This window comes from Gallinula chloropus (genome assembly GCF_964237585.1).
Source record: "Gallinula chloropus genome assembly, chromosome: 2".
Classification (NCBI taxonomy): domain Eukaryota; kingdom Metazoa; phylum Chordata; class Aves; order Gruiformes; family Rallidae; genus Gallinula; species Gallinula chloropus.
The window spans coordinates 65,433,515-65,448,061 of NC_140086.1; the positions used below are offsets into that span (position 1 = coordinate 65,433,515).

At 37.8% G+C, this 14,547-nt stretch overlaps 1 protein-coding gene across 1 annotated transcript in view; it reads left to right on the forward strand.

Annotated features, from left to right (window-relative positions):
- Positions 1-2,988: 2,988 nt before the first annotated feature.
- Positions 2,989-14,547, forward strand: part of INVS (inversin) — an 87,432-nt gene continuing 75,873 nt past the window's right edge. The window contains exons 1-2 of the mRNA XM_084260061.1: positions 2,989-3,115; positions 11,022-11,188. Of these exons, the coding sequence (XP_084116187.1) occupies positions 3,010-3,115; positions 11,022-11,188 (273 nt within the window). The 5' untranslated portion in view covers positions 2,989-3,009. The remainder of the gene's footprint in view (positions 3,116-11,021; positions 11,189-14,547) is intronic.

A 14,547-nucleotide genomic window follows, 5' to 3' on the forward strand; every position in this document is an offset into this window, starting at 1 on the left:
TCATTTCAGGTGACTTGACAAGGCTTCTCTTTGCCTACAAAAGATTAAAGAAGAAAAAGTGAATTATTTACTTGATTTCCATAATACAATGCATATTACAGACAGTGTGAATTATGTAACTTTTTGTAAGCTGATGTTGTAGTTATTTCTTGATTTTTATTGTTGTTTTTCATCCCTTATGTATAAATCCCTCATTACTGGTTAAAGAGCATCTTTATCAAACAAGTCCTCCAGATACCAACTAATCTGTTTGTCGTACACATGAGAGAAATAGCTGAGGGAAGTTATATATTTACATAGTTCTTAATATTTCAGAATTTCTCTCATGCAGAATTAGCTCTTTTGGTGAGGTACAGGGATGCACTGCAAGTGCTTGTAACTGACACCTCAGTTTCATGTTGTCCCTTTTTGGGGATTTGCCCGAATCTGAAATGCCTCATCTGCTTTTATCCACTGGATAATATAGAGAAGATAACAGAAAGCATAAACCCTACTGCTAGGTGGGGAGGAGGAGTTTAGCTTTGAATGAAACATACCAATTATGTGTCCTAAAGAATCCAAAAAGCAGTTTTGTTGGTGGAGAAGAGGATAACTTTAGAAACAGAGAATGGTGCAAGTATTTTGAAGGACACGAGTATTCTTTATCCTCCTTAAAAGGAAACAAAGCTTGTAGCTTGTGCTGGGAATGTTTGTAGGGATTCTAAAACAACTGAGCTTTATGTCTTAAAGTGTATTTGAGCGTTTTGGGGGCTAGGGTAAGCTCAATCCACCCTGCGCTGTCATGCATGCATTTGCACTTCCTTTGGCTTTCTTAAGCACCACATGATGTTGAGTTTTTCTGTGATTTGTTGTGGTGTATTATGGCACTGTTAGCCTGTCTGACACGGCTCTGGAAGTGGAAATGTTGTTAACCTCCTGTCGCATCAGACTCTTTGTACCCCTTTCTTTTCTCTTCTCCTAGAAGTCAACAAATCAGCCACGAATCCATTAATGAAACAGTTCTGATTATGGAAAAGATCACCTGCTTATTTGGTAAAACAAAATTTGATGGCTTTTCTGAAACTTAGAGAGTTTCACCAAAGTCAGAAAGTATCTGTGGCTTCTGAGAAATACTGTACTTAATCATTGTCATGTTATTCTGAGGTTTACAGAAGAAGAGGAGAGTGGTAGGACAGGGTCACATGGTTACATCTGTTTCAGATGGCTGAAAATGGCTCCAGAACTATTTATGAGAAAAAATACTTTCCTAAACTTATGTGAGGAGCTCGTCCTCATGCTTCTGCACCAGTGTTCTCATTGGGATGCACCACTGCAGTTCTGTTTCAGAAGAGGTGAGGAAGGCAACTGTAGTGGTAGATGTGATTTAGGAGAGAAATAGAGAATAATGCCATTATACCCCTGCATAAATCCTTGTTTGCCCACATCTTGAATATCTAGTGGAGCTTGCTTTCTATCTCGAAAGGGTTAGAACAGAGCCATGAAAAGGTCCCAGAAAGTACAATTAAAATAGTCATGCATACAAAAAAGCTACAGCCTGGGTAACAGCTAACTGTGACTCATGTAGACAAAGATACGATTGGGAAAGATACATTGAAAATCCGTAGAAAAATTACTGATGGCTAGTAACTGTTTCTTTACTGTCCTTACTGGGACAAAGATTAAGGGCACTCAGATGGCAAGAGCCAGGACAAGACAGGTGAAAGCAAGCAGCTTGTCCATCCAGTGATTAAACACATTTATAGTACAGAAAATAATTGAGAAAAAAAAAAAAACCACCACCCAGAATTTGTAATACCTACACAGAAACCAAGTCTGCGGCAGGAAGTAATTGAACTAGAAATAATTGTAGGTTAGGAGATTATTTGGAAGAGGAGGGCAAAATCAGATTCATATATATAATTATTATATATGGATATATATATATATATATATTTGCTCCGTTCTTTTGCATCTACCATTGGCCAGTTTGAGACAGGATGCAGAGCCAGACTTCTGGTCTAATTCATTGTAGCTTTTCTTATATACACATTGTCCCACATCTGCTAAGGTTTGAAGAACCCTTACGATCTAGAAAGCTGATCTGATTGTTTCAGTTATGCCAGTTGGTGAAATAGAAGATACTTTATAAAGTATCTTATAAACTTTATCTTATAAACTTTGTCTGGCGTATGTCCATAGACCATCATGGTAAGGTACCATCAGATACCAAATACTGAAGGAATATATCAAGTTGATACTTGATAATAAACTTAGTTGATTATGGAACTGAAGCATGTATGGCAGTGCTCTGAAGAGCAGTCTTGTTGAATTTGTAGAGAAACAGTATCATACTTTCAGATTTTTGCAAGGCTTATTGTCCAAAATTTATGTTGAATGCAGTAAAACTATAACACACACACACATATATATATATCTCCTTAATGCAGGCTTTTTCTGGTTGAATCTTGGCTAAAGGTAGATTTAATCCACAAAACGAGAACTGTGTTTCTTCATTTCTGTTTGTAACAGAACAGTCAGTCCAGGCCAGAGTCAACCTCCCCCAGCAGCCAGCCCAGGTGAGCTGAGTCAGCCCTGGCTGTTTCCACACCACCTGACATCACTCCCCCATCAAAGGGGCTGGTTGGGGAGGGGTGTGCCTAGGTGCCCCTGGGGTAGTCTTGAGGGTGGTTGTTCTTCACAGTAATTTCTGTCATCACCGAGTGGGAGTGAAATTTGCTGTGGACTGTTTTTGTTCCCATTTCATGGGGGTTTGGTCAGTAAATTATCCTTATCCCAACTCAAGGGAGCTCTGTTTCTCCTCTGAGAGTGAGCAGGTGGCTTGTGGTGCTCAGCCACTGTTTGGGGCTGAACCACCACAAGACTGTATTCTCTTTAGCGTTGTTTGAGTAGTTTTAATAAATTATTGTAAAATTCATTCTATTGTGTGGTATCTGGTTCTTTTCTAGAACTGAATTCCTACAAAGAATGGTGGTGGTGAAGATCTGACCTATGATTATACCTTGAAAGAGTATGAATATTTCAGCAAACTGCCTCTTCAGTGGTTCCTCTTTAGCATCTGAAGTGCATGCTGCTGCTGTCAATGGAGATAAGAGCACCCTCCAAAAGCTAATAGCAGGTAAATGTTTTCATTGTAGATGTTTTGATTACTTCCAAACTGAAGCTTGTTTGGTTTTGACTTACTGCTCTGATCTGTAAGATACGCTTTCATTTTTTAATTATATATATTTCTAGAATAGATGTAGTCTTGAAAATAGGGCTGATTTTTTGTGGGTTTTATTACCTCTTGTCTTTGATTGGTACTTCTATCTGAAGTAAAATAGAAAATTTCCAAGTGGTACAACCAGAAGAGTTATACAGGACTCCTGTTTCAGGGAATTACAAATTCTGGAGAACAGCTTTGAACTGAAATTTTTTTGAATTGTTGTTTTTCTGCAAAATTTGATAAACTTGTTTTTTCAGATAATATTTTTATAGTTAACAAAGTCTTGTCACTGTGTAGTATCTGGGGAGAAAAATGAGCCGTCTCTACCTGTTACTTTGATTCTGATACACTAACAGTGCTCCTCAAGACAAATTAAATGTGGAGATAGTCTCGTCCTATTGAAGCTGAAGTAAAACAAAAATAAATTTTAAAAAGCACAGGATTTTCCCTTCCCTCTCTTTCCATGAACTCTATGGCATTCCAGGTTAGTAGTTTTCAAAAACAATGTTTATGTTCTGTTTTAAAACCAGTCTTAGATCAGAGTTTCTGATTAAATGCAATTCCAACTGATACTGGAGAAGTTTTATTTGCTCAGCCTTTTTTCAAAATCCCATTCTTGGGGTTTGGTGAGGGTAAAGTGCTGGGAAATAAGAAGAAAATTTCTCTGTCAGTTTTAATGGGTGTAGAGGATTTGATGATAGGCACGTTAAATCACCAGTCAAGTTTCTATATGTATCTTCTGCTGACTTGTGTTGAAGACAAGATAGTAAGCTATGTGCATTTGTTGTCTATGCTGTATAGAAAGCAGGGAATTGTTCTTTACAAGGTGTATCTAACTTTTGAAAAAGACAATTAAAAGAGATTTAATTCAAATAGGAGAAAAAGTTTGAGGGAACTGACTTTGTAGAAGCTCCACTGGTTGAAACAAAAATTTTATTAGGCCTTCAATTTAGTTTGTCATATGGTGGCTCAAATATACACTGTTTGCCTCTAGTGCTCTCTGCTCACTCTTTTGTAGAACGTTTTATATACAATGTATGAGCAGTTGATATGCAGATGCTTCTAGAAATCTGTGGGATACAACTACAAAGTAGCTTTAGATACCTGATGTTCTTGAAGTTCTCTGCCTGCATATGGAAGGGAAAAAAAGTCTGTGCTGTCAAATCCTGGCTAACAATCAAAAGTGACAACAAGGAGGTTTTCCTCATTTCAGTATGTTTTTGGTTAATCTCCCAGCCAAAAGACATGTTTTGAAAACACAAAGGAGCAAGTACTTCTGTGTTGCTGGTACATGTTGTCACATACACCACACAACAGCCATTAGAACCAGACACGAAAGTCGCTGTTGGTTTAGTCATGCAGCAACAATATAAAAATGCTGTGTGTTATTTTAACGTGGGAGAGGAACACACATAATCCTTGCAGCCTTTGCTGTAATAGCAAAATTTGGCTTTTCTGCTCTGTGGTGTTTTGACAGGATATGACACAGACCTTACTTTTGGCAGGACAGGATCATAAAGAAAGTATTGCCTAGCAGAAGAAGAATGCATTGGAGTAATATTTGTAGCAGCTTACCAGGCACTGTTGAAAGCATAACTTGATGCCAGAAGTAAATTGAGCAATTGGTGTTACTCACTGAACTTCATGACAGCACTTAGCAGCAGCATCTAATTCAGGACAGTGCTCCAGTGTTAGTGTGCGTGCCTGCACTAGCACAGCCAAGCTTTGCATCCTGGTTGTGTAGCTAGTGGTATATCTAGTAACATAAAGTGTGATTTTTCTCTTTACCCCTCATTCATTATTAAATTCCTCTTTGAGCTTTCCCTATGCAGTCATCAATACAAGAGTGGTTACACAGTCCCTTGGAGCAGCCCCTCTAACCTGTTTGGTGGTTGGTTATTCCTTTTCTGATCTGCTGTAGCTTGATTGAGCATGTGTGACTGTATGGAAGCATATACATTGTATTCCCATATAACTCGTGAGTATGGGTGCATGTGTACTCTACTGGCCAGTAGCCTGGGATTGTAAGGGAGCAGGTGGTTGAAACAATGCCCTGTGTTCTGGATGCTCTGTTCCTTTCCATGTCCTGCACTGGTGAGAGACGGAATCAAAGACATATTTAAAGAAAGAGGGGTTTGGAACAAAGTGTCCCTTTATGTTAACCAGCACTGACACTTAATTACAGGACTTTCTAACCAGTCTATGGGTTAAATACAATAAAGCACAGTACATGACAAGTTTATTGTATAACCAGTGCTCTAACAAAAGCAGGCTAATTGTTCCTATTGCCTGAGTTGCCTAGTACTGTATCACATTAGTTTAGAATTCTGTGATCTCAGGCTTTGGGGAATTTTCTCTTCAGGGTTTTATACAGCACTGAGTGTGTCTTTAGTTCACAGTTCTTCAGTGTTAAAACCTTTCTGTATGATTCTAATCCTAGGCTACAGGGATCAAAAGGTAATTTTATGTTTGGAGGATCATTTTGCATTTAATGCAGTTATGTAGAGTTTCAGGAAGATGCATCTAATTGCTTATGAAAACATAAGAGTGTGTATAATCTATAGATTTAAATGTCTGTTCAGTCCAACTCATTCTGCAACTCTTAGCATGCATCACTGAATGGAAGTGCTTCTAAAACTCTGATACGATGTTTCATTGTAAATGTTAACTGTACATTCTGGGTTGCAAACACGCAGTTGCGTGAGTTTCATTCACCTCTTTGCTGCTTTCTTCCATGTTCTGCAATGTGGGAGGTTGAATAAAACTCAAATCAGACATTACAAAAGCAAAGATTCTTGTAAGTAACAAGGGATTGGCTATCTTTTTAATAATTAAGCAGAATTCATGTCTACCTCCTACCCATTCATCTGGCTTGAAAGATTAACATAGATATGTTGAGAGTTTGGTGTGACTGCTTGCACAGACAGTGAAGAAGTGATGAGGTCTGAATGAGAGCCAAATTTTGGAATTGGACAACTTGTTTCTGTGGTGTTTGTGACCTTTGGCAACAAGCTTGTGAACTGCATAATTTTGTGGGGCGGGCTGTGTGTGTGTGTGTGTGTGTGTGTGAAGACGTTGGTCCTAAAATGGGAGGTATCAAAAAAACTTCCTTTCTTAGGCAGGTATTTGGAGGAAAATTTAATTTTACCGTGGCACATTATAGTTATGCCAGTGTGTGAATGTTTAGAAGGCTGCCTGTGCAGCAGGTAATAATTTACTGCAACTCTGAAGTCCACAAGGGTTTGTGTTTAGTGCATTTCAGTAGGTTAGTCCCCCTTAGCACCTGACTGTGATGCAGTAGCTCCTAGCCCTTGTGCTGTCATGTACCCTGAGCACAGACACACCCTTTCAGGGAAATGCCTGCAGAACTTTAACCATTATAAGGGCCTTACACAGAGTCTTATAAGCTAACAAAAAGAAACCTGAAGATCGTTTCTTTCCTTTAAAAACCAGTGCAGCAGCTTCAGGCAAATCACCACCATCAAGTTTTGAAGGGCTTGTTCCTTTTTCACCCAGACTATGCAGTCATGGAATCTCTTTTGTCATCAGCTGCATCACTCTCTGGGAGCTGTACATATAATTAGATGTTTGTTGCTCTAGTCAGCTGGGTTGTACTTGAGCTTTAGGCTATTTGTGCTCATCTTGACCTTACCCATCTCTTTTAGTCTTTACATTCTGTATAACCTCAAACATTATATAACAGAAAGGGAACTTGGAATTTGAGAAAGAGGGACTATTTCATACTGCTGATTTAAGAGCGAGTCTTGTATGAGCATAAGCCATGTGTAAGTGCATGTTTGTATTACACAATCACATATATTTTTAAGAAGTCCCACAATTTTCAGTGCATTTAAGACACTGTTGAGGCTGTGTTAACACTAAACAGTGGAACATTTTTTAAATGATGTCTAAATTACCTGACCAAACTCATATTGGAAGAGCACCTGACTATAGTAATTAAAGAAACTTGTTTTTTGACTGGGAACAATGCTGTGTTAGTTTATGCTTTGGACCTCAGTATCTGTATGTTCCTGCACAGGGCTGCATGGTTGTTCATAAATGGCTTTGATGTTTCTGTATTATGCTCTATTGGATGGAAAAAGTATTTACTATTAGCTAAAGTACTGAGATGTAAGACACAAGCAGTTTTCCAGTATACATGCATGACTTTTAAAATACTTCTTTCTAATAGTGGAAGAAAGAATTATCTTGAAACTGCATCCAGTTTGTAATGAAGTTCTAATACTGTGAAATCAAAGTCTAGCCAATGTTTTTACAAGTTAGGAAAAATGAAAATAAAAAAATTATTCTCCTGTGTAACTCATATGTTACATTTTGTGTTATTTCCTAGTGGCCATGTCATTAATTAAGCAAGTGCCATTTTCTTCTACATGCAGTTTTCTAATGCTCTTAGTAAATATTACAACTTTTCATTTTTAATAGAGGTAAAGAATTATAGGCTTCAGTAATGAAAATAAGATGACACTCAAGTGAATTTTGGAAGGTAATATGAGCTTGTTGCTCAACAAATGAGGAGTAATGAATAAGATGCATCTAATACTTCATCTTTTTTAATTCTAAGCAGAGTTCAGACCAGATTCTTATGCAGCCTTTATGCAGGGTCCCACAAGGAAAAAAAATCATCTGTATGAATTTACAAATGTAATTATCCATTATTCAATTTATTTTATTTTTATTCAGTACAAAATATACTTTGGTCATTTATTGATTGAAAAAAATCCGATACTCAGCTGTTATGCTCATTATGAAAAAGTTTCTAAAGGCAAAAAATGTGTAAAAGCTGACAAGGGTATGTACAGTTCCCAGTGGCTTATATACAGAAGGTGGAATCATGGCTATTCTCTATCTTCAGTTAAGTAGTAATAGGGTAGGAAAAGATAGCATCTGGTTCAAACCAGTTGAAGTTGCATAGAAATTCAAAATGAACGTAAATACATTTTTTGACATATGTGGAAGTCTAAAAAAATTAGATGGGTCTTGAGAAAAGGAGACTGAGAGGGAATCTAATTAATGTTTATAAATATCTGAAGTGGGGGGGACAGGAGGAAATGGCCAGCCCCTTTTCAGTGGTCTGTGGAGACAGGACAAGGGGCAATGGCCTCAAGCTGGAGCACAGGAAGTTCCGCACCAACATGCAGAAGAGCTTTTTCCCAGTGAAGGTGACAGAGCCCTGGCACAGGCTGCCCAGGTGGGTTGTGGAGTCTCCTTGTCTGAAGATATTCAAGACCTGTCTGGACACCTGCCTGTGTAACCTGTCCTAAGGAACCTGCTTTGGCAGGGGGGTTGGACTGGATGATCTCTGGAGATCCCTTCCACCCCTACGATTCTTTGATTCTGTACTTTAAATGAGGGCACTGATAATATGGTCAGAGCGTAAAATTTGTGGCAGGGAAGGCACCAACATAGACAGCACTTTTCTGTATACTTTGTGTTCTGATGTATCTGTGGAAGCCATGTAGTTGGAAGAGTGGTGGTACAATTTTAAAAAACAAAGCAAAAAACGAGCCTTGGGTTCAAGTAAGATTAACAAATGGCCATGTAATTCAAGCATAAACACAAAAAAGCCAATCCCTTAATGCTTTAATTTACAGGTCTAAATAAGAAGCTATAGTACTAACTTTTTATTACTGTCCATCTGAACAGATGTTGATATATGAGTGACATGGTAAAGGAGGTCAGAGTCTGAACTGAGTGGAAACACAGCAGTAATGAAGGTTCCGTTCATATGTTTTGGGTAAATGGCTATTGAAGTTATGCTCCTAACACAGAATTTATAGAAAGCACAAGTCAGCTGGCAACAGAAATTTTGGTGAACCCAGAACAGAACTGACCCTTGAGTTGCTCTTGACGGCTGTGTAGGAGCTAATTGAGTGTTAACTACGTGAGATTTTCTAACTCCTGATGAGAGTATACATGGGTAAGCAACAGCAGCCTGCTGTAGCTGTGTACTCTAAAAACGGTGGAGGGTCTGATGATTATACTAAGGAGTGCTTGCAGTGTGAAGTGAATGCAAAAGCACTTAAGAAAGAAGTTCAGGAAGGTCAAAGGGAAGTGAGCGTGGCTAAACGGCAGCGTAACTGTGGGTATTAAAAGCAAGCAGGTGCTCTACAGAAAATATAACCTGTGGCTGAGGAAGATAGGTGCAGGTCAGGAAAAGAAGGTTTGGGGTTTTTTTTAATGATTTGCTAGAGGCATAAAAATTGATTCTAAAACTTGTGGATTGTCAAGGTGAAGGGAGAAGACAAGGACATGAGTGAAGAACAGAAAGATTTTTTTATGTCTGTGTTGACAGAAGAGCTTGGGAAAGGTTCCTAAACTGTTCTTTTACACAGCCAAAAGAGTTTTCTCAAAGCATATCACAATTTATAAGCGAGAAAAGATATTACAGAGTGAACCCCCTCCAATCATATTTAATCTCTTGACTCTTTAGCTGGGTGAATCGATAGCAGTTATAATTAAGAATACAATTACTGGGTGTATAGATAAGTACAGTGCACTGGGGGAGAGTGAAGATTGTGTCTGTGAAGGAGAAGCATGTCTCTGCTGGAGTTCTTTTGAAGCATCAACAATCATTCAAACAAGGAAATATTTATGAAGGAAAATTAACCTACCTGTTAAAATTCAATGGTCCTTGAGTGATTGTAGATGATGTTGCTACATAGAATCATAGAATGGTCTGTGTTGGAAGGGACCCCAAGGATCATAGAGTTCCAACCCCCCTACCACAGGCAGGGCCACCAACCTCCAGGCCTGGATCTACACAAGGCTGCCCAGGGCCCCATCCAACCTGGCCTTGAACACCTCCAGGGATGGGGCATCCACCACCTCTCTGGGCAGCCCCTTCCAGCACCTCACCACTTTCTCTATAAAGAACTTCCCCCTAATATCTAATCTAAACTTTCCCTCCTTTAGCTTCAATCCATACCCCTTGTCCTGCCATTGTCTACCCTTTGAAAAGTGGATTCCCCTCCTGTTTCTCTGCTCCCTTCAGGTACTGGAAGGCTGCAATGAGGTCCGCCCTGCAGCCTTCTCTTCTCATAGGAGATGTATCTAAAATTGGGGTGTGTAGGATGCTGTGAATTTATAGGTGCTAGTTTCTGTGTGGTGACATAATAGAAGTATGAACTTTGTAGTGGAGGATGCTTGTTGGATTGTTGGTTTGAGATTTTTCTGACTGTAAATAGAAACTCAGTGTTTTGAATTTTTTTAAATATTACCTCAGACTTGTTATTTAGCGTAATTGCTGGCTTACCTTATATATTCAAGAAAGCTCAAGAAGTCCTGAGTAGTTTCTGTATTGTAAAACACTATGAAAGAAATCATGATATTGATGTAATGTTGTCATGCATATGATTTTTAAAGAAACTTTGCTGTGAATAGGCTTCAAAGCTTGTTTTATTTACAGTGTTTATAGGTTTCAGAAGGGCTATTTAGTTCACTTGCTGTTATTTTTTTTAGTTACCTTTGCAGCCAAGATTTGTGTAACTATTTCAAAATTATTTTGCTTCAGAATTTTACTGGTGGTAGGTGTATTTATGGAACTAGTGTTTTCTGAAGGTACTTTTTTTTTTTCCCCTGTAAATGTTTTTTGAAATGTGCTGTAAATGTCAGTAACAGTAGGGTAAATAGTAACTTTGGGTTTATTTTATGCTCCCTTATTTTGACCATCCTGTTAATTTATAATAAAAAAGTGCCACTTTAATTAAAAGTACCTTTTTAATAAAAAAAACCTGTTACTTTTGGATACTCACAGACTTAATTGCTTTATGTAATTCTTGAATTATTATTTTTTTTTTAGGAAACTCTGAGCTGAAAGATAAAGAGGACCAGTTTGGAAGAACTCCACTTATGTACTGTGTATTGGCTGACAGGCTGGACTGTGCAGAGGCATTGCTGAAGGCTGGAGCCGATGTTAATAGAGCTGATCGTAGCCGAAGAACTGCTCTCCATCTTGCTGCACAAAAGGTAAATGCATTACAAGTGGGCAGCCATTACATGAACTTGCAGCATTCACAACAGGTATAAAGGAGATTTTCCTGTGATGAGTAAGCATGTTGTATCTTTAGAGGGTTTAATTATTCCAGAGGCAAATTATTCTCTGAAGTTTTTAAAAACTTGGCCCATCCCAAAGTAAATCTTTGAAGGTTTGTTTCATTTGTTTTTTCAGTGTTTTTACTCTGTGTATTTGTAGCTGTCTGTAGTTGTGTTAAGAACTTGTACTTTCTAGTCCTTGTGTAATTTGGGATAGCCAGTTCTAAGATGAGACCAAATTCTTTACGCTGTGATACTCCTTAGAATGTTACCATTCATTTTGGTGGATGTAAGGCTGTATGCTCCTAATTATTAATGCCATGAATATGGAGTACCAAATAATTTCCAGGACCAGAAGGGAAATGCATTACTACCTGGTTTTCCTTCTACAATTTCAGCCTATAATATTTTACTTTCTATGATATGTTTAAAACTGTAACTACTCAAAAGTTAGTTGTTTTGTCTATGAAATGTATGTCTTTTGGTACCAGATGTGGTTTTTGCAGCAAACAGTTTTTACTGTTTCTGGTCACCTGTTCATAATCACTCATGTAGTTCAGATATTTTATATACTCTTTAATACACTCCACAATATTTGTTTGTTTTATTTTAGTTAAGTTTACTTAAAGGTATCTGTAGATATGATAACAGTAGTAAGGAGGGATATGTGCAATTGAACCATTTAGGATAACTGTAATAAGGTGATATTCTTCAGTTGCACATGTGCTGGAGTCCATGGGGACTGTGTGGTCTGTGTTACTGCATCCCCTAGAGGGAATGAAGTGTTCATTTAATATTTTAAATTACAAATTCCTCAGGTAAAAATGTTAACTGTTTAAAACTAGTGAGAATGAATTCTTGAAAGTTGTACAGTAATGCTCTGCGTTACTTAACTGCCATCGTAATCAGTTCCAGTAGGTTATAGTTGAGTTGAAATAGGTTAATTCAGCTATTTGGTTTACATACAACACCCTGATGAAATATTTCAGTCATCATCATAACTTTGGTACACTAGAAACAAGATTAACATCATATTTTTAAGTGACCAGCTTACTGTGAATGTTGTTGTTTCAAAGATAGCTGTTTCATGAGCATAATAATGTCAGAGACTTAAAAAAAGGAAAGCTGTAAAATACTATACTTACCTGGTGTTCATACAGGCTTTAGACTTTGACCTGATAGGCACATCAAGGTTTTAATAATATTTAAAAAGTAATAAAAATTGCATTTCCCACAGGTTTTAAAAATATGTTTTAGGATATTATAATAACATAAATTCTTGTTTAAATCTTTGTTCATATTCTGCATTTGTTACACTGCAGCTATTCAAGGCAAGAGATATTTTGCCTCGACATAATGTCCATTAACTGCATGTGCTCTCTATTTCTTTTATATCTTGCTGCAATCATGAAAGAGCACTTTGTACCATGCAATACTTGGCCCATCTTAGATGTGTTTTCAGTTGATAGTGCAGCTGGAAAAAAAAAAACCCAACCCTACTCTCTTTACCTCGTGCTTTTTTAGCAAAAGATTTTATGCAGTCACCCTCTTTTAGTTTAATGTAGATAAATGTGGTTCTTTGCATAGCCACATAAATGCTCGTACCATCACAGTGCTGGGGTGGCAAAACATGGTGAGGAGACAGCCCAGCTTCTTTCCATTTGGCTGACTGCTGAGCTGTCCTGTAAAGCTGCTTTCTATGCCTCTGAGCATTACTCACTATTGATGTCAGCTTATGAAATTAACATTTCAAGTTGTAAAATTTTGTCTTCAGTCTTTCCTTGTAGACATTTTAAGATCTGCATTTTCATCATGAATGCCGTCTGTAAAGTATGTAAAATTCAAAGCAGCTCCATGTTCTGCATAGTTTTGGCTGTTTAAATAAGGTTTTGCATTCTTCTTATCCCTCTCTGATACTTCTGGTTTATGTTCTCCTCTAACATAAAGGCTATTTTTTTTTTATGGTAAAAAATGTCTTTCCTTGGCAACCTTTACTGAAAGTTGACTTTCAGACAGAGAAAGAAAAATACTGTCAGATAACCTGTTTCCAAAATGTTATTGTCAATGTTACTAAATCCTGAATTTATGTATTTAATGGAGGCGCTTTATAGGGTTTTTCTCGTGTGTTCAAGTTTGTGAGTCCATCAGTCACTGTACTGCACCTCTTCACAGCAGACTTACCTGACTTTGTAACTCTCCATTCATTTGAAGTCACTGACTGGCAGTTCTTGGAGATTTCAGATTCCTAAATTGCACTTGAGTTTCCACACTTGATACTTTTCTGCACGCACGTTCTCAAGTAAAGCCGGGGGATGTAAAATGCAGCAAGGTTTCCTGAAGAATATGAACCTTCCACCCTAGGTACTAGAATCACTTTTACCATTTTTTACTGTCTCCTGGGAGTGCTTTTTGGAACATTTTATTCATGGGGTTGCAGCAGACATTCTGAGAGCTGGAGTTTGTTGCCAAAATATTTGAGTCTCTTAAGTTCTCATTCTGCAGGCTTCCTTTACTTGTCCCTTTACAGCTGTTCTTCTGAAACAGTCTTGCAGTTGATTTGACAAAAAAATGCTCTGCTGTATTTTGGAGTCACAGGACTCTCTCAAAGGCAAAAAGTTTGTGAGAAGACATTCTTCTAATGCCAAACGGGAAGAACGATTTAGCTGTCTTGGACAGCAGGAAGCTGAATATCTTTCTTTTATGTGTTTAGACTGGAGATGGGGACTCTCCTATTAGTAATCCTGGTTATAGACAGAAAAATTGGTTTCATTTCTGCAGAATGCTTTTTGCCATGCTCCATTCCATCAGTAATAGCTAAAACTAGAGCTGTTGTAAAGTTTTTTCATTTGCTTTTTTCCTCCAGCATCAAGTAACTGTGCTAAGGTATTTGTAGAAATACTGACTCACTTGAGATTAAGCTATTCCTGTTTTTCTGTCCAAATATTTCAATGATAGAGAGACAACCAGTTCATATGTTTCAGTCCTAATAAAATAGGTCGATGGCAGTTTGTTGTTTGCTTTGGGTTTTTTTTTTTAAAATCCCTGTTATAGAACAAACATTCAGAAATGTGACAGTACCCTGAATTCAGTCTAAATCATCAGTTTTAAGTAAAATGAGTTAGGACTCTAGTTGTCCTTCTCTAGGATGGATTTCTGGTTCGATAGAACTCGAATGGACAGCTGTAGCATTGTTCCATTAACATTTGCCTAACTAGCTTTTGACTACACCTATGTGATTTGCTAACCTGGCTATAATTGGAGAGTGTATGTATACATACATACGCATATGTACT